Source organism: Dendrobates tinctorius, unplaced genomic scaffold, assembly GCF_039654945.1.
Source record: "Dendrobates tinctorius isolate UK_male_01 unplaced genomic scaffold, ASM3965494v1 ptg000129l, whole genome shotgun sequence".
NCBI lineage: Eukaryota > Metazoa > Chordata > Amphibia > Anura > Dendrobatidae > Dendrobates > Dendrobates tinctorius.
In genome coordinates, this window is record NW_027361797.1 from 25769416 (window position 1) to 25789663 (window position 20248).

The following is a 20248-nucleotide window of genomic DNA, read 5'->3' on the forward strand; positions in this document are numbered from 1 at the left end:
CTCTGGCTGACGGGATGATGTGGGATATTATAGTGAATGCGGCTATGCGGAGTGGGCGGGGCTATACACTCAGCTTTAGATATATAACGATGTGGGATATTAGGGGTAGTAGTCCGGTGGCTCTGGCTGATGGGATGATGTGGGATATTAGGGGTAGTAGTCCAGTGGCTGTGACGGGATGATGTGGGATATTAGGGGCAGTTTTCCGGTGGCTCTGGCTGACGGGATGATGTGGGATATTAGGGGCAGTTTTCCGGTGGCTCTGGCTGACGGGATGATGTGGGATATTAGGGGCAGTTTTCCGGTGGCTCTGGCTGATGGGATGATGTGGGATATTAGGGGTAGTAGTCTGGCGGCTGTGACGGGATGACGTGGGATATTAGGTGTAGTAGTCCGGTGGCTATGGCTGACGGGATGATGTGGGATATTAGTAGTCCGGTGGCTCTGGCTGACGGGACGGTATGGGATATTAGAGGTAGTAGTCCGGTAGCTCTGGCTGACGGGATGATGTGGGATATAATAGTGAATGTGGCTATGCGGCGTGGGCGGGGCTATACCCTCAGCTTTGCACACTAAGTAACCGTAGTTAGTTACTATGCCTGGAAAGCGCTGGGCTCTTCAGCTAGTAGATTATAAAGGTCAATAGTGTGAAAGTATAGACACATACTGACTGAATGGAGCACACCACAACCCCGTCCACCTACTCCACGCGAGTTTTGCTTCCGCTTAGTCAGTGACTCCCTAATCTATTATAATGCTTAGATGAAGGTCCTTGATTTTGTATGTACATGGGACATCTCTTTGAATAGAGATATTACAGTAATGTTGTATGGATTAACCATACTTTGTTTACCATCTTAATATGAATTTATAATTGGGGCACAGGCACCTATACATTCATACTTTTTCCAATTATAACAGATATGAACTGTTATCTCCATGTATGATGTTTACGTGGTATTTGCATTTCAGCCGTTGACTTGTCATCTTTCAATTTTTGGATATACTCATATTTGGTGCACATCCATCCCCCCCTTTTTCCAATTTAACTATTCCCATTCCCTCTTTCCTTTCTCCACATAAAATTAAAGCAATATGTATCTATTTATGTACTTAGTCATTTTTTGCATTCAAGTTTTCTGCAGAAACCCTACATAAAACATACATACAGCGAGTAACAGTAAACACGACATAAGCAAATTAAACACTACCAAGAATAAAGTGGGCACAATGACGTGAACGGCCATTGATTAACGTCAAATCTTTGTCTGTTTCTGCAGTAATTCTTCGTAGACTATAACGGACGCTGACTCGGGGATGTCAGTGCAGAGCTTGAAGCGTGAAAAATCTCTGTTGGAAGTTCGAGGGGGTCTGAATTCTGTGGGGGGAGCTCTCCTGCCGGACTGGCTCAGGGCCACCTTCTTTGTCGAAGGAAAGTTTTAATCTCTGCCAGAAGTTGCAGAACTTAAAGGAGGTCCTGCCCGGCATGTGTGCGGCGGTGAACTACATTCCTAGGTATTCAATTTTCAACTGACAGAGGGATAATCATGGGAGCAGTCTTAAATATATGCTGCCTAATTTCAGAGTAGAAAAGCTGCTTAGAATGAAGTGCCGGTAATTTCCTGTGTCCGTGTGACTTCCAATATTCTAAACATACCTTTACTAAAGTTCTCAGGGAATGAAGAATTTCTAAGTTTTACGAGAATGCTCATCAGTATCATACAACAAGCAGCATACGGTATGAAACCAATTAAAGTATTGTGCTTTTAAAGCGCGTAGATTATCTCGTAGGTTTAGCGGAGCTGTGCATTGTAACGAGCCCATTATGTGTGTGAGCCGCAGCGTATCAGGGCAATTAGTCGCTCTAGTTTATTACTTGTAATGCTTTTTCAGAAGAAATCCACTAATGTAATTTATTGTTACCGCAACTATACTTTATTTAATTTGTTTCCTACGTAGGAACTTCCTCTCTAATTTCCATTTCAGTCGTTACTTTTTATACTGGAAATAGAAAAAAAAAAAAAAGCCCATTATAGCTCCCCTTTTCCACTAATCTCGTAAATCCAGATGAATCTGGAGTTGGAATTCTTGTAAACTGGAGTTTGCACAATAAGTATTTCAAATGCTAAGAAATTAGGCCCAAGAGAAAGCATGGAGGCGAAACTGGCAAGTTTGGTCAGTAATATACTGTACTAGTACGAGCCCCTTTCCTGACTTTCCACATTAAAGGCAATAGACCGTACTGTCTATACAGACAATTGTGCCTGGCCTGCCCACCTCTCCTAAATAAGTGACAAACAGTAGTGAGAATCATTCTTTCTTGGCCATCGTTAAATCAGCTATTATTACAAGTACCTGTAGAAGGCTTGGCATTGGTTCAAAGTATTTCGGGTTGGAGGGGCATAGATTTTTAAGTTAAAGAGAATCTATCAGTAGGTGTTTGCTATGTAATCTGAAGACAGCATGAGGTAGGGAATAAAACACAGATTTTAGTGATGCCTCTCTTATCAAGCTCCTTGGCTTTGTTTGCTTGCAATGATTGTTTTAGCACCAGGAGCTTATCATTGCTGGGTGAATGCTAGTCTGACTCTGCCCCCACCTGTGATAGGCAGCTGACTGTCTGTGGACATTGTATATACAGCCCCTGAAGAAGTGTGGAAGAAACGCGTGTCGGGGTGGAGAGACGACACCTCCTTACATTCAGTGAGTATATTTTTAAAGTTTGTTTCCCTGCAGCCTTATACTATCACTAGTTTTGCCGATATAACTCTAAGCCGTCATGAGAGTCACATAAATGCAATACTTTACACTTGTCAGGATTTGATTTCTATCTTCCATGGGATATCATTTTATGACTTCATTTCAGCACAGGCACTTTATTGGTATAGTGGTTGATACGAATTGTTGTAGGGAGACCTTTTCTAGCTCACATTATTCAAAATTGGTACAATATATTAATTATTTTGATATAGCAGAATGTTAATAAGGTGACCGTAGCCATTTGTGTCTCACACATTTGAGGTTTCCTGGTTTTATTTATTAAGCTTGCTTTGTAAATTGAATATTTAATAAACTACTAATAGATCTGAATTAGCTTGATTGTGCTTTTTCTCTTCACCTCCCACAATTAATGTGACTTTAGTGTGACAGATGGGTTTACATTGTATATACAGTGCCTGGTGTAGGCGGAGTTAGCTTCCTCAGCTCTGCTTCATGCTAAATCTAAAAACTCTGATTGTGTTAGAACGGCTGCACCCAGTAAACTAAGTGATACATTGTTAGATTCAGCTTCTATTTGCCTACATCATGCTGCTCTCAGATGAGGGAGCAAAAAAAGATTTCCTTTAAGTAAAACGGCAGAAGGGTCTAGGTATAACCTGTCCATAGACATCAATGAAAAACTACTAAAATGTTGACATCAGTAGCACATTTTTAAATTAATGCATCAAAAAGAGTCCTTAGATTTGTCAAGGCTTTTATCCTAATTTTTTTTTTTTTTTAAGGAAGTCTGTCAGCTGGATGTTGCTGCCTGAACCGTGGGCAGTAGGAAACAGAGACCGGTTCAGTTATTGCAGTATGCTTTCAAAGGCTGCAGCATTTTGGGAAAAAACTTGGAAACAGCTGTGGTCATGGACCATGCGACTAGGATGACTAGTTCAAGAGATAGGTCCCTGCTAGCTTGACTCACAGGTCCCCCTCCCTAGAGACACACATAGGGAGAGCGTCAGCTCAGGGTAAAGCACACATGGCTGCAATAATGGAGCTGATCTAGGATTTGTGCAGCCCGCAGTTTGGTCTGTATGGACCAGCAGGCAGATTCCCTCTAATGGTTACCTGAAATCAGGTAGAATTATCACCAAATCATCCTCCACTGAAAATCGTATGCATCCAATGTATCTCATATAACACATAACTGGTGTAAACACTGTGGGTTAAGTTTGACTAAGTGCTCTAACGTAAAGGGATAGTCCAAGATTTTTACATTGATGGCATATCCTTTGGAGAGGTCATAAATATCTGATTGGTGGGGGTGCGACACCAGACACTTCTGCTGATCAGCTGCGGATTGCAACTTTGCTTACAGATAGGATTGGCAGATTGGTAGCAGTCACACTAAAAACATTCACCATCTGCCTTATTAATCAGATTTAAAAATAAACATCTAATAATAGCCTCAACCTATTCCTCGAAGCAGCCACTTTGTTCACAGGTTCATCCATAACATCGGTGCATTGTGTGCATAACCACATGCAGATTAACTGCTCGCCAAAAATAAAGGGAATCTTTCACAAGGTGTTTGCTAACTTATCTGAGAGCAGCATAAAGTAGGGATAGAGACCCTGATTCCAGTGATGTGTCATTTAGGTGATTTGTGATACAATTAAAGCTTTCTCTGCTGTAGATGTAGCAGGGCTCAGAAAGCTAGGCCCGCCCCCACACCAAAGCTTTCTGGGTACAATGTCTATTGACAGTAAACTGATCAGTGTTGGGGGTGTGGTTGGACTAGGAGGCACTAGGACAGCCATTCTAACACTTTATTTCCTGCTGATAAAGCATTAATTGTATTGAAACAACAGCACAGACTAATAAGTGACACATTGCAGAAATCAGTGTCTCAGTCTCTGCCTCCAGATCACATAACCACCACCTTGCGATAAAATTCGCTTTGATACAGATACAGACAAAGCTCAACATCTCGTCCTCCAACCGGCACCTCAACTCTATTAATTTAGAATACAGAAAATGTGTGTGTGACTGTGGGGTCAGCGCAATTTTCAGCGAAGTAAGAGACCGCAGCGAATGGCAGACTTGAATGAGATGGTTTATTTTCTCAGAAATTCCAAGCGAGACATTCTTTATGACTGACACATCTAAACATAACACATAATGCCGCTAATTAATCCCTGGGAGAACATTACAATTTATTAATTCTAAAGGCACCGAGGCTGCTGACGGCTCCCTTGCTGAATTGGTCATCTCCACAGACGAGGCTGCGCGTGTGCTTATTCTAATTAAAATGTGATCGGAGCAATTACCATGACTCAGTATTACTGGCAGATGGCACATTCTTATAGGGCATGCAGAGCACCTCGTCCACCTCTCCATCCCAAATGCTAACGTAGTACCGGTGCGGGCGGAATCCATTCTCCTCGGCTCCTTTATACAAATGATTGTCGGTTTTCACTTTCACCGCTAATGTCTGACATTAGGAAATACATCAGGTAGTGCAGCACGTACCCTACGCCAAAATCATCAGGACAGGCGTATTGCTATCTGCTTGCTTTTTCCAGATGATGGCGTTAAAGTAACAGAAAGCGGTGATAACATCTTACTCTAGTGCACATTATTTGTGACAGATCAAGATGCCCGTAGGCATCAGCCTCCATAATGTTTATAGCCGCTCAGAACAGCAGAGACCCTGATTACAGGGATCACTACAGGGGAGCAGAGACCCTGATTACAGGGATCACTACAGGGGAGCAGAGACCCTGATTACAGGGATCACTACAGGGGAGCAGAGACCCTGACTACAGGGATCACTACAGGGGAGCAGAGACCCTGATTACAGGGAACACTACAGGGGAGCTGAGACTCTGATAACAGGGATTACTACAAGGGAGCAGAGACCCTGATTACAGTCATCACTACAGGGGGGCAGAGACCCTGATTACAGGCATCACTACAGGGGAGCAGAGACCCTGATTACAGGGATCACTACAGGGGAGCAGAGACCCTGATTACAGGGATCACTACAGGGGAGCAGAGACCCTAATTACAGGGATCACTACAGGGGAGCAGAGACCCTGATTACAGGGATCACTACAGGGGAGCAGAGACCCTGATTACAGGGATCACTACAGGGGAGCAGAGACCCTGATTACAGGGATCACTACAGGGGAGTAGAGACCCTGATTACAGGGATCACTACAGGGGAGCAGAGACCATGATTACAGGGAACACTACAGGGGAGCAGAGACCCTGATTACAGGGATCACTACAGGGGAGCAGAGACCATGATTACAGGGAACACTACAGGGGAGCAGAGACCCTGATTACAGGGAACACTACAGGGGAGCTGAGACCCTGATAACAGGGATTACTACAAGGGAGCAGAGACCCTGATTACAGTCATCACTACAGGGGGGCAGAGACCCTGATTACAGGGATCACTACAGGGGAGCAGAGACCCTGATTACAGGGATCACAACAGCAGAGACCCTGATTACATAGTTCACTATGGGACAGCAGAGTCTCTGATTACAGGGATCACTACAGGACAGCAGAGTCCCTGATTACAGGGATCACTACGGGACAGCAGAACATCCTTAATACAGGGATCACAACAGCAGAGACCCTGATTACATAGTTCACTATGGGACAGCAGAGTCTCTGATTACAGGGATCACTACACGACAGCAGAGACCCTGATTACAGGGTTCACTACGGGACAGCAGAGTCCCTGATTACAGGGATCACTACGGGACAGCAGAGTCCCTGATTACAGGGATCACTACGGGACAGCAGAGTCCCTGATTACAGGGATCACTACGGGACAGCAGAGTCCCTGATTACAGGGATCACTACGGGACAGCAGAGTCCCTGATTACAGGGATCACTACAGGGAATCAGTCCCTGATTACAGGGATCACTACAGGGAATCAGTCCCTGATTGCAGGGATCACTACAGGGAATCAGTCCCTGATTGCAGGGATCACTACAGGGAATCAGAGTCCCTGATTGCAGGGATCATTACAGGACAGAAGAGACCCTGATTACAGGGATCACTACGGGACAACATAGACCCTGATTACAGAGATCACTTCAGAGGAGCAGAGACCCTGATTACAGGGATCACTACAGGACAACTTGGCACGTGCAGGGTAGCCTAACCTCGCCCCCGGCACTGATTAGCAACTCTCTGTTACTATACAATGTACACAGAAAGCTGTGGTGTGAGCTGGGTTTATACACAGCCAACAACCGAGCTTGGCTAGATCTGCAGCAGTAAAATCTCTGACTACATAACTGCTGCACCCAGTACACTAAGTGACACATCGCTGGAATCAGACTTTCATCTAATGTGTATGGGGGCCTCTGAAAGGCTGGGATGACAAGTTATTGCGAGCCCATAGAGATTACATACATTAGATACATGATGACAGGTAACTTTCATTTTGCTGGGTTGATTGGTAATGCGTGTGAAGGAAGCTCGACTGTCAGCCAAAGACTGTTTTACTATCCTGATCCTTTCCTATCAGCAATATAGCTGCTACCAAAGAAATAAATTACTATCTTTACTATTACTGATTATTATTTTTTTATCTAAAACTAAGGGGGGCAAAATCAGATGCAAATAGATTTGAAAACGAAACTGCATTTTCTAACAATTCATTATTTAATAGACAATGTCTGTCTATGAGAATAAGTTTGGGTCAGGAAGACCATGGTCAATCCGGTCCATATATGGCCCATAAAATATGGCCAGCAGAACCAGGTTTTATTCCTTAAAAAAAAAAAAAAAAAAAAAAAAAAAAAAAAAAAACTTTCTGGCAGGCTTCCAGGCAGTATGCATGGCTTCTGCAATTTGGAGGACTGCAAGTTGCTAAGCTGAAACATTGGGAGGCTGGGCGGCGTAAATAATCATATGATGGCGGCAAAAAAAATAAAATCTCGAAATTTGATCAAAACATGAGTATTTTAGCCTTCTTTAAAAAGTTATTGAAAAATTAGTCAGTTTGCCATAGATCTTGATAAGAAGAAAAAATGTTCCAATCAGTTTTGTTTTTTTCAGCTGTGGTATGTTTTTGTTAAATCAATGGCTTGTTCAACAGATCAGTTACATTATCCTTTTCTGCTTCTGAGCGGGAAGAGAAAAACTGGGAGAAATAGCCGTCATCATGTGTGTACGAGTCCTGTTACATCCTCATGCTCCTCTGAGACCGGGACTGATGTGAATGCTGACAACCTCTGTAGAGCGCTGCAGAATATAGAGGTGATTTATAAACAAGAAGAAAAAAAAACGAGGGCTATACTGAGCACCACTGACAAAGAAAATTATTAAAAAGTCCCATAAGAAGATTTTCATTTTAAAAAAAGGCCTAGAGAACATGTAGACATCTAACCAACGGTGAGAGGCCTTTCCGTGTGTGTCTAATTTTAGCAGTCCCTTTAAGTTTTTTTTTAGGCAAAGTTAATGGAGTTTAGCAAGACTCGAGAGACTGAAATAATTTTACTGTTCCAATTATTAGAGGAAGGCTATGAAAGATTTTGCAGCTGGATATATAAAAATATCTGGCAAAAACTTCACAATGAAGTATTAGACGCATAAGCATACACTTATATAATGTATACTAGCTAAAGAGCCCGGCGTTGCCTGGGCATAGTAACCAACTGTGGTTAGGTATAACAAATTATAATAATCATATCACACACAAAAACCGTGCATCTAATCCTATCCTGTGTGATACTGACTGCTGAGCTGTGTATTTAACCCTATGCTGTGTGATACTGTCTGCTGAGCTGCGCATCTAATCCTATCCTGTGTGATACTGACTGCTGAGCTGCGTATCTAATCCTATCCTGTGTGATACTGACTGCTCAGCTGTGTATCTAATCCTATCCTGTGTGATACTGACTGCTGAGCTGTGTATCTAATCCTATCCTGTGTGATACTGACTGCTGAGCTGTCTATCTAATTCTATCCTGTGTGATACTGACTGCTGAGCCGTGTATCTAATCCTATCCTGTGTGATACTGACTGCTGAGCCGTGTATCTAATCCTATCCTGTGTGATACTGACTGCTGAGCTGCGTATCTAATCCTATCCTGTGTGATACTGACTGCTCAGCCGTGTATCTAATCCTATCCTGTGTGATACTGACTGCTGAGTCGTGTATCTAATCCTCTCCTGTGTAATGCTGTCTGCTGAGCTGCGTATCTAATCCTATCCTGTGTGATACTGACTGCTCAGGCGTGTATCTAATCCTATCCTGTGTGATACTGACTGCTCAGGCGTGTATCTAATCCTATCCTGTGTGATACTGACTGCTCAGGCGTGTATCTAATCCTATCCTGTGTGATACTGACTGCTCAGGCGTGTATCTAATCCTATCCTGTGTGATACTGACTGCTCAGGCGTGTATCTAATCCTATCCTGTGTGATACTGACTGCTCAGGCGTGTATATAATCCTATCCTGTGTGATACTGACTGCTGAGCTGTGTATCTAATTCTATCCTGTGTGATACTGACTGCTGAGCCGTGTATCTAATCCTATCCTGTGTGATACTGACTGCTGAGCCGTGTATCCATTCCTATCCTGTGTGATACTGACTGCTGAGCCGTGTATCCATTCCTATCCTGTGTGATACTGACTGCTGAGCCGTGTATCTACTCCTAACCTGTCTGATACTGACTGCTGAGCTGTGTATCTAATCCTATCCTGTGTGATACTGTGTGCTGAGCTGCGTATCTAATCCTATCCTGTGTGATACTGTCTGCTGAGCCATGTGTCTAATCCTCTCCTGTGTGATACTGACTGCTGAGCTGTGTATATAGCCCTGTCCTGTGTGATACTGACTGCTGAGCTGTGTATCTAATCCTATCCTGTATGATACTGACTGCTGAGCCGTGTATCTAATCCTATCCTGTGTGATACTGACTGCTGAGCTGCGTATCTAATCCTATCCTGTGTGATACTGACTGCTGAGCCATATGTCTAATCCTCTCCTGTGTGATACTGACTGCTGAGCTGTGTATCTAATCCTATCCTGTGTGATACTGTCCGCTGAGCCGTGTATCTAATCCTATCCTGTGTGATACTGTCTGCTGAACCATGTGTCTAATCCTCTCCTGTTTGATATTGACTGCTGAGCTGTGTTTCTAACCCTGTCCTGTGTGATACTGACTCCTGAGCTGTGTATCTAATCCTATCCTGTATGATACTGACTGCTGAGCCGTGTATCTAATCCTATCCTGTGTGATACTGACTGCTGAGCTGTGTATCTAATCCTATCCTGTGTGATACTGACTGCTGAGCCATGTGTCTAATCCTCTCCTGTGTGATACTGACTGCTGAGCTGGGTATCTAATCCTATCCTGTGTGATACTGTCTGCTGAGCCATGTATCTAATCCTATCCTGTGTGATACTGACTGCTGAGCTGTGTATCTAATCCTATCCTGTGTGATACTGACTGCTGAGCCGTGTATCTAATCCTATCCTGTGATACTGACTGCTGAGCCATGTATCTAATCCTATCCTGTGTGATACTGGGCTCCCCCTGCAGTCTGTGTCAGAGGGTGATCTGTGTTGGCACGGTAATAAATTGTGTTATTTCCAGCTTTACAGAAGGACGATAACACCATAGAAATGATAAGAATAATAGGCCTCAGTTACCACAACTGTCTACAAAGAAAACTGTTGCTGATAGCAACCAATCACAGCTCATTTTTCATCTTTTAAACAGCTCTGGGACAGCGTGGTGAGTTTTGAGTGGCGACTTTTGTGTTTCGACTTTTATGTGGCGAGGTTGGTGTATGTGTGGTGAAATGTGTGCTGAGGGTGGTATATGTGTTGAAGCACGTGGTAGTGTGTGGCGCATTTTGTGTGTGTGTTCATATCCCCGTGTGTGGTGAGTATCCCATGTCAGGGCTCCACCTGTTGTAACCTGTGGAAGCGCCTTTGCAGCGCGAAACGATCGTCGTTGCTATCTCCTTTTTGCACCCGTTCTCCCGCTGATATGCTTTTATAATAAAGCCTTGACTACACTACCCGGTGAGTGCCGCTCTTTTCTACTATTTTTTGCTATGTGGATTAGCTTATTGTCCATGAATGTGCACCTAAAGGTAAAACAGTTGTATTGCCGGCTGTGTCTCTTTATATACGTATGATGGTTCGGATGTGTGGACTATTGTGATGGTGCTCGCCTTCTATTTCTGGTGAATTGGAACACGAGGGGTTAAAATTTCGCCTCACAACATAGCCTAGGACACTCTCGGGGTCCAGACGTGTGACTGTGCCAAATTTTGTGGCTGTAGCTGCCACGGTGTGGATGCCAATCCTGGACATACACACACACACATTGAGCTTTATATATTAGATTATATATATACTAGGTGTGCCCTATGCTATTGCATCGGGAGGGAAGTGTGTGTGTACGTGTGTGTGTGTATGTGAGTACGAGTGTGTATGTGTGTGAATACGTGTATGTGAGTACGTGTGTGTGTGTATGTGAATACGTGTATGTGAGTACGTGTGTGTGTATGAGTAGGTGTGTGTATATGAGTACGTGTGTGTGTGTATGAGAAGGTGTGTGTATATGAGTATGTGTGTGTGTGTGTATGAGTACGTGTATGTGAGTACGTGTGTGAATGTGAATACGTGTGTGTATGCGAGTACGTGTGTATGTGTCTATGTGAATACGTGTGTGTGTGTATGTGAGTGTGTGTGTGTGTATGTGAATGTGTGTGTATGTGAGTACAGGCGGCGGTGGGGGGGGGGTCAGCGGCGGCAGGTCCAGCGGTGGGGGGAGGCCTGGCAGCGGCCAGCCGGCAGGAAAGACCACGGCATGTGCACAGGCCGCAAGCCGCGGTCTTTCCTGCCGGCTGTGACGGAGGTGGGTGGGCAGGCAGCGGCGGGGTCCATCTTCGGCGGGTCCGGCAGCGGTGGGGGTCCCGTCGGTGTCCCGCTGGTGGTCCTGGTACCACCAGCGGGCGCCATATTGGAACAACCATCACTAGGGTATTTCAATATGGCGGTCAGCGTTCTTCCGGTCGGTGAGTTGGATTGTGAGATTCGGGGACATCCAGAAGTGGATGACAGACAATTTAAGGCAACTGCTGCAGTCAGTTATCCTACGGAGAGAAGCTTCTGCTGCAGTCAGTTGTCCTACGGAGAGACGCTTCTGCTGCAGTCAGTTGTCCTACGGAGAGAAGCTTCTGCTGCAGTCAGTTGTCCTACGGAGAGAAGATTCTATTGCAGTCAGCTGTCCTACGGAGAGACGCTTCTGCTGCAGTCAATTGTCCTACGGAGAGACGCTTCCGCTGCAGTTAGTTGTCCTAAGGAGAGAAGCTTCTGCTGCAGTCAGTTGTGCTACTCAGAGAAGCTTCTGCTGCAGTCAGTTGTGCTACTCAGAGAAGCTTCTGCTGCAGTCAGTTGTCCTACGGAGAGAAGCTTCTGCTGCAGTCAGTTGTCCTACAGAGAGAAGCTTCTGCTGCAGTCACTTGTCCTACGGAGAGAAGCTTCTGCTGCAGTCAGTTGTCCTACAGAGAGAAGCTTCTGCTGCAGTCAGTTGTGCTACTCACAGAAGCTTCTGCTGCAGTCAGTTGTCCTACGGAGAGACGCTTCCGCTGCAGTCAGTTGTCCTACGGAGAGACGCTTCCGCTGCAGTCAGTTGTCCTACGGCCAGACACAAGACAGTGAAAAAGAACAGATGGATGATCTTCTGAGACAGAGAATATTTCTTTTTATATTTTTCATCTTTTTTTGTAGTATGAGACAATGAGACAAATAGAATCTCAGAAAAGGAGGAGATTAAGGGTTTTTTTATGTGTATTTTTGTATGTGATAGTGAAAGGGAATCCCATATACTAGGCATAAGTGACCTGTGACGCATAACTAGAACGAGAGACAGACTGACATTTAGCAGAAGATATAAAGGAGAAACACTTATGACGTCTTCATTTCGGAAGGCAATAAAAAGGCTCAGTGTTTCCAAGGAAAAATCAGGATCAATTGTTTATGAAGTTATGAATGGTAGGCTTCCTCCTTCAATCAATCCGCCGTTGTGGAGCGCTTTGTGCATCCTTATAAGTATTGGTATTCGTGTGTGTATACTTATTATTGTGCCTGGAGTTCTTCTTGCGCTCGGTGTCTGTAATATCGGAACATTAACAGCTATGCACTTTTATCACTCGCGATGGAAACCTCTACAGACTTGGTGTAGGCCCCAAGGAAAATCTGCTTCTTGTAATGGCACTTTATTTAGGAGAAATATATTACAGCTGATGTTGGAGGATTCGGTCCTGCACACGTCAGCGCTGTCTCTTGCAGCTTTACTAAACTTGCTGAAATTGCTCAATACTTCTTCCAATGTGCGGAAGTCTTACCTTCAGTCAAATAAATCTGTTGCTTAACCGCGAAGAATTCTTCCCGGCCAAAGAGTTATGTAAAAATTAGAGCAATCCACGGAATACAAATGTATACAGCGGCTTTAATATAAGGTGTAAAAAATGCAGTGAGACCACCATCAACTTTATATGGCTGACACCCTCACTGACGTGCACGTTCGCAGCAACCAAAACTGCATGTTGTTTTTACTGACTTGGGCGATAAGTGGCAGCCAAAACCCAAAGGAGACGCTTATCTCAGAGAAAACAAACGACCCAGACAGTACAAAGTCAACCTGTCTGATAGTCCCTGTTAACTACATACATTGAATAATTGTTTGCATGGCACCATAGATACGGGAATCTTGGCCCGCCTTGTGTCGAGATGAGCCAAATGCAAAGCTCTCGGGGCCGCAATACAAAATCTGTAACAGAGTCACTTAAACTATATCTGACAGACCAACTTCCCACAAGTCACATATATCATATGCAGGTTTTTGTAATGTAAAACTATTGACCCCTTTATATCTTCTATCTGTTGCTGCATTCTTTATGGACACAATGTGGACACCCCTTTTTTAAAACAGACGTTGAACAACTAGAGGAAGTTCAGAGAAGAGTTACCAGGATGGTGAGCGGACTGCAAAGTATGTCCAACAAGGAACGGTTACAGGATTTGGGAATGTTTAGCTTGCAAAAAAGAAGGCTAAGAGGAGACTTAATAGCTGTCTACAATTATCTGAAGGGCTGTCACAGTGTAGAGGGATCATCATTATTCTCATTTGTACATGGAAACACAAGAAGCAATGGGATAAATTTGAAAGGGGGAGCATACAGATTAGATATTAGAAAAATCTTTTTGACAGTGTGGGTGATCAATGAATGGAACAGGCTGCCACGAGAGGTGGTGAGTTTTCCTTCAATGGAAGTCTTCAAACAGAGGAATCCTGCAATGAGCAGGGGGTTGGACACAATGACCATGGAGGTCCCTTCTAACTCTACCATTCTAAGATTCTTGTGTTATTAGTGTTTTCATTCATATGCAAATTAGACGTAAAGTTCTCTAGGTGTGACAGAGCACTTAATATGTCTCTGCCTCCTGAGGTTGTTTCCCCGCCCAGCACCAACCTTTTTTTAGCTTGATTGATAGCTCCCCGTCTGATTTCCTTGCTGGACACCGGATGGCACACAGCGAGTTATGAATCAAGCTAAAGAAGGTGGTATGGGGAAAGGAAACAACCTCAGAAGGTAAGTTTCTTAAGTGCTCTGTCACGCCCAGAGTGTTTAACACTTCATTTGCATGTGAATGAAAATGCTAAACACTCGGGGTTGTAGCAGCAGATAGAAGATATAAAAGTGTGGATTGATTTAAATATCAAAGACCTGCATGTTCATATATACAGCTTCAGGGAGGTTTAACTTACTGACAGATTCTTAAATGAATGCTCAAAAACTAATACACAATGTTACGTCTGGGGCAAGATGTGAAAAAAGTTGAAGAATGCACTGCCCATTATGTATAACACACTATCATACATCACTAATGTCCTAATACGGGCAGTCGGACGCAGACGGGGCAGTCGGACGTCACTGCAACCTCCGCATCCAAGATACTTACACCCCTGATACAATTCTAACCCTACAAGTGTAGCCCAGTAATAGTTCATTTCCATTCACCATACCTGAATATTAATGTTGGATGAAGGAGAGGCGGACTCGCTGAGCTTCACCTCCCCAGGGGAAGCGGCTGATCCCTGAGATTCTTGGCTTGCTGGCTGTTCTGGTGAAAAGGCATCACTGTCCTCATCAAACGAGAAAGTGTCTGTGTTTTCAGGATAATCTGAAAAAATATACACTATCATCACTTACCTAAAAAGCATTGACCACCACAGAATATAGTTCCTGAACTGCCGTTATGCACCTGCCTTGTTTGTTAAAATCCAGATTATAACACACAATCGCACACGGTCAATCATACGTCTAATGAATGAAACTTCTAGATGGGAAATAAGTCCGGTCACTGCTGTAAGAGAAAGGACTGCGGCTTCGGTGAGTATCTACCATAGCATGAAGTGCAGTGCAGCCATCTGGTCAGGATATCTGTCCTAATCAAGTATCTCAGAGATTCCACATATCTAGGGAAGAAAAATGTACTGAAAAAATGCTAATCTAATTGCCAACGACATACTAAGGCTTTACCTGGATCTGATGTCAGGTAAGGGGTCAAATTGAAAAGTGCCATCCTCTACGCTTCCTATCATTTTTGCAGTTTTTCTGCCTTTACTCGAGTTTCACTACACGCCTTATGCTCGTCACTAATCTTTTACTTTTTTGGCGAGAACAGATTTTCCTCCTAGTTATGTTTCAGAACTTCATCCAAAAGTTCAACGCTGCCTGGAGGAAACCATATGCACAGTGTGCCAGCCACGAATCTGACGCTAGCGCTCAGTGACAGCTCAGTGACATGTGCCGCGGCTTCCTGGTGGTTACAGTAACTGCGGAGCCTTTTTCATATTGTGCAGGCCCCGAAATGTGCTGCATATTAGCGGGGGTCGGGGTCTTAAGACTCCCACCGATTCTTTACAATACTATTCAGAACTGGGCAACTCAGGAAGCAGAAATGCTCAGCTCCTGCCTCAGCCCAAACACATAGCGGCACATGGACCCCACAGGCTTTAGACTGAGCTTGTGAAATGCGCTGTAAGTGCACTCACAGTGTCATTTCTACATCCTGAGCTGTGAGATTCTGGATAGAATTTTGATCTGCAATTTAAAGAGGGAGTATAGGGGTAAACCAGATTGGGCATGTTGAAAAACCACTGTGCCTGATCATTTCTTCTCTCTGAGAACAAATGCATGCTCAGTCAGAAAAAAGTGTTCAAGTGTATGGGTCAGAGAGCTACCCAAGAAGTATGGCCATTACTGATGAGTGAACATGCTCAGATAAGATGTTATCCGAGCAAGCTCGGGTGCTAACCTAGTGACTTCGGCATGCTCGAAAAATATGTTCGAGTCCTTGCGGCTGCATGTCTCGCGGCTGTTCAGACAGTTCCAACACATGCAGGAATTGGCTAACAAACAGGTAATCCCTATATGTGTTGTGCCTGTCGAACTGCCCGAGATATGCAGCCGCAGGGACTCGAACATACTTTTCAAGCACTCCGAAGATACTCGGTTAGCACACGGGCATGGTCAGATGATGTCTTATCGAAGCACGTTCGCTCATCACTAATGGCCATTTTTACACCTATGTGTTCTTAATAAAATTATGGAAGTCTAACATGAATACCCATGGTGGTCACCATTTCATGATCCCCAACTAGAGGACAGACTAAATAGGATTGAACAGTGGCCATATCTGACTGTATTATGAGATCAAGATGGAAGTAACCAACTCCTACCAACATGTTATCCTTCGTAGGAGCAAAAATAATACGACAGAACCTAGCCAGGTATTGTTTTATACTACATGCCTTTAATGGCTTCCTTAACGCTGGAGTCCACGGGAAGGATGTTCTTCTCAACCAGCTCCAATGGTCCGGGCCTTTGAGCAATCTTTTCATTGAGATCATCTGCCAATCGTGCCCTCTTTAATTTCATTTGCGTGGCCTGCAGGGACGGCTCGGCATGAGTCTCTGCACACGGAGAAAAGTACACGTGGTTATTTCTTTCACAGGACAGAAGTTGGAGAACATTCTGAGAATGCAGTCACTAAAACCATTGTGTATTACACAGACAATTGCTAATTGTTTCTTTATTAACAAGTAACAGATTGTTCAGCTTTAGAGACACAACTTCTTCTCTACAGGTGGAGAACAATAGGCCCGGAATATAAAACTTTCCAGAAAGTAGCAATCCGCTTCCAGATTTCACATGCCAGTGAACATCAAAAAATATAGCTAAACTCTGATTGACATCTATGGATAACAAGAACGCTCTTCCACTGGTGCCCTAATCTAATATATACTTACCTTGTAATGTCTTCACATCCTGTTCCATCCAGATGTGTCCGGATCCCACCCAAAATTCCAAGCGGAGGAAGTTCACCGACCGACATATTGGGACACCCAAGTGATGGGTGTCGCAATATGGAAACTGCTGGTGGTACCAACCTATTGCACGGTACTACCAGTGGAACACCGTCGCACCACACACACACACTGTATACGCCATACGCACCACACATACACTGTATACGCCATACGCAGCCTCTTGTGCGGTACCACCAGCGGAACACCGTCGCGAACACACCGCCGGGATCAGCTGAATGATTCACTGACCACCGCCATCTTTGTACAGGAGGAGCGCATGCGCAGTTTTAATGTGATCGCCGCTATCTGTCTGCACAGAGATGACAGCAGTCTGATTTACTGCGCCTGCGCAAGTTCCGCGCAGGCGCAGTGAATCATTCAGCTGATTCCAGCGGCAGTTGCACAACGTGTCTACAGGCAGAGGAAGCCGGTCACATTGAAGGGATTTTCCCACAAACGAAAGTTCATTTTAAAAATTGTCTGTGTCTGACCGTGTACGGAACATACCACATCTCCTGGGCAGGGGAGGAAGCAAAAGACAATACTGACATTACAGCAGGGGATCACAGAGGATTCACTTTGTGAGGTAAAACATTTCACTGACTGTTTTCAAACAATATTTTACCTCACAAAATGTATTCTCTGCGATATCCTGCTGTAATGTCAGTATTGTCTTTTGCTTCCTCACCTGCCCAGGAGCTGTGGTATACTCCGTACACAGTCAGATACGGACAATTTTTAAAATGAACTTCCGTTCATGGGAAAACCCCTCTAAAAAGCAAATATCAACGACAACATGGGGTAGACAGATCAAGGAAGAGAGCACAGACTGGAGAAGCAAGCACATGGGGAAAGAGAGAGCGGATAGGTGGGTGAGCACATTGGGGGGGGGGGGGGGAATTCTCAATGCTGCAAAGCCTGCCCCCATCGTGACATTACCGCCCTCCCAATGCGATAGCATAGCGCCTCCATCTAGTAATACATAAGGCTCAATATATTCTAAAAGATCATGAAGGTCACCAGGAACCCAAGAAAATTAAAGGCCCCGTTACACGCATCAATGTCCCAGAGATTCCACCAACGATCCGACATGGATAGGATCGCTGGGACATAGTTAGCTGATCGCTGGTGAGCTGTCACATAGACAGACCCACCAGCGCTCAGGACCAGCGAGCAAGCTGGTTTCCAATGTAAATAGCGGGTATCTAAAAGCCACGCGGCTCTTAGATACCCGCTGTTTACATTGGAAACCAGCTCCCAGCGTCGCTGATCGTTGGGTCTCTCGCTGTCACATGCAGCGATGCACGCTGGCCAGCGGGAAACCAGCGATCAAAAAATGGCCCAGGACGTTCGAGCGTGATCAGCGATACCTGGCAGGGGGGCCGGTCACTGACACATGTCACACACAGCGATATCGCTGGGGAGATCGCTGTGGCGTCACAAAATCAGCGATCTCACTGTGTGTGATGGGGCCTTAAGTAGTAAGATTGGCATCGGTCTTCTTGACAGCTATGGATGGGGAGGGCACAACTTTTTGCACTTTTGGCACATATAAAGTAGCTGAAAATAGTCTTCATAAGCAAGAAAGTCACACGACACCTGTATTTCTAACGGGTGAGATTAGAACGCCCTGGGGGTGACTGCAGCAAGTAACAAGTGGTAATGATTTGTGCCTGAATCACTAAAAACTTGCTTCCCAACATATTCCAGATGGTGAACATTCACATTACAGATGGTATATTTACACTGTATCATTATATCCATCAGTAAGGAAATGTCAGATGTTGTTCTACATCAGAGTTGGACAAATCTCAGAATTCAACGCTCCCAGCAATTTGCTGGTGAGACTCACTTTTTTGGATTGTTTTGTATTGTTCCTAAAAATATCTAACTGCCTTCTGGAATTAAGTATATGGCCTCTAATGTCTATAGTAATTCTCCAAACTCATTACTGAATACTACATTGGAACTGTACGATGTGACACCTGGAATCTGACAAGGTAGGTAGCTATTTGAGGAGTAATGAAGCCAAAAAACAGGGCAGAAACATTAATCATCCAGTAGTATCACCCGAATACTGGAAGATCAGATTCGAAGAAGAATTTTCAGGATAAGAGTTTTATTGTCCTAATTAGAATAATCATTATGGCTATGTTCACATCTTGCCTTGAGTTGAAAACTATTACATTTTGCCTAAAGTGGGATACGGCACCCCTAGGCTCATACAGTTGTGCTCAAAAGTTTACATACCCTGGCAGAATTTTTGCTTTCTTGGCCTTTTTCCAGAGAATGTTAATGATAACAACAAAACTTTTTCTCCACTCATGGTTAGTGGTTGGGTGAAGCCAATTATTGCCAAACTACTGTGTTTTCTCTTTTTAAATCATAATTCTGCCTTGGTATGTAAACTTTTGAGGACAAATGTGTGTATATTATATATATACACATATAAATATATATATATGTGTGTGTGTATATATATATATGTACACGTATATATACTGTATGTATATATAAGTGTGAGTGTGTATATATATATATATATATATATATATATATATATATACGGCAAGAAGACACTTAGGCCTCTTTCACACATCAGGTTTTCGCCGTCAGGCGCGATCCGGCACTTTTGACAGAAACCGGATCCGGCGAAATGCAATGCCGGATCCGGTTTCCCCCCCATTGACTTGCATTTGCGCCGGATCGCGCCGGATGGCCATGCGTTTCATCCGGTTTTCGCCGGATCCGGCAATGTGTCGCGATCCGGCGTCTGGAAAAAACGGCTACTGTAACGTTTTTTGTCTCCGGCGAAAAAGCCGGACACGCCGGATCCGGCGCGTCCGTCTTTTTCACACAATGAAAGCCTATGAGCGCCGCAATGCGCCTGATCCGGCGAAAGCCGGATCCGGTGGCTGGATCCGGTTTTTTTGGTCTGAGCATGCTCAGTAGCTCTGCCCACAAGACATATATAAAAGCAAGACAGTGGGACCCACAGCCACACCCAACATGCCACCCAAGAAAGCAACCAAGCGCAGCAGGAGAAGGCAGGAGACCACTGCAGCACCATCAGCACCACCACCACCCCAAATGGAGCAGCAAATGGAACA

The 20248-nt window shown here is 44.4% G+C and overlaps 1 protein-coding gene across 4 annotated transcripts in view; it reads right to left on the bottom strand.

Moving 5' to 3' along the window:
• The window catches only part of MRTFB (myocardin related transcription factor B), a 334459-nt gene that overhangs the window by 46394 nt on the left and 267817 nt on the right, over positions 1-20248 (bottom strand). For all 4 annotated transcript variants that reach the window (XM_073542887.1, XM_073542884.1, XM_073542885.1 and 1 more), the window contains 2 exons: positions 16581-16742; positions 14790-14947 (listed from right to left, as the gene is read on the bottom strand). In XM_073542887.1, coding sequence (XP_073398988.1) covers positions 14790-14947; positions 16581-16742 — 320 coding nt within the window. The remainder of the gene's footprint in view (positions 1-14789; positions 14948-16580; positions 16743-20248) is intronic.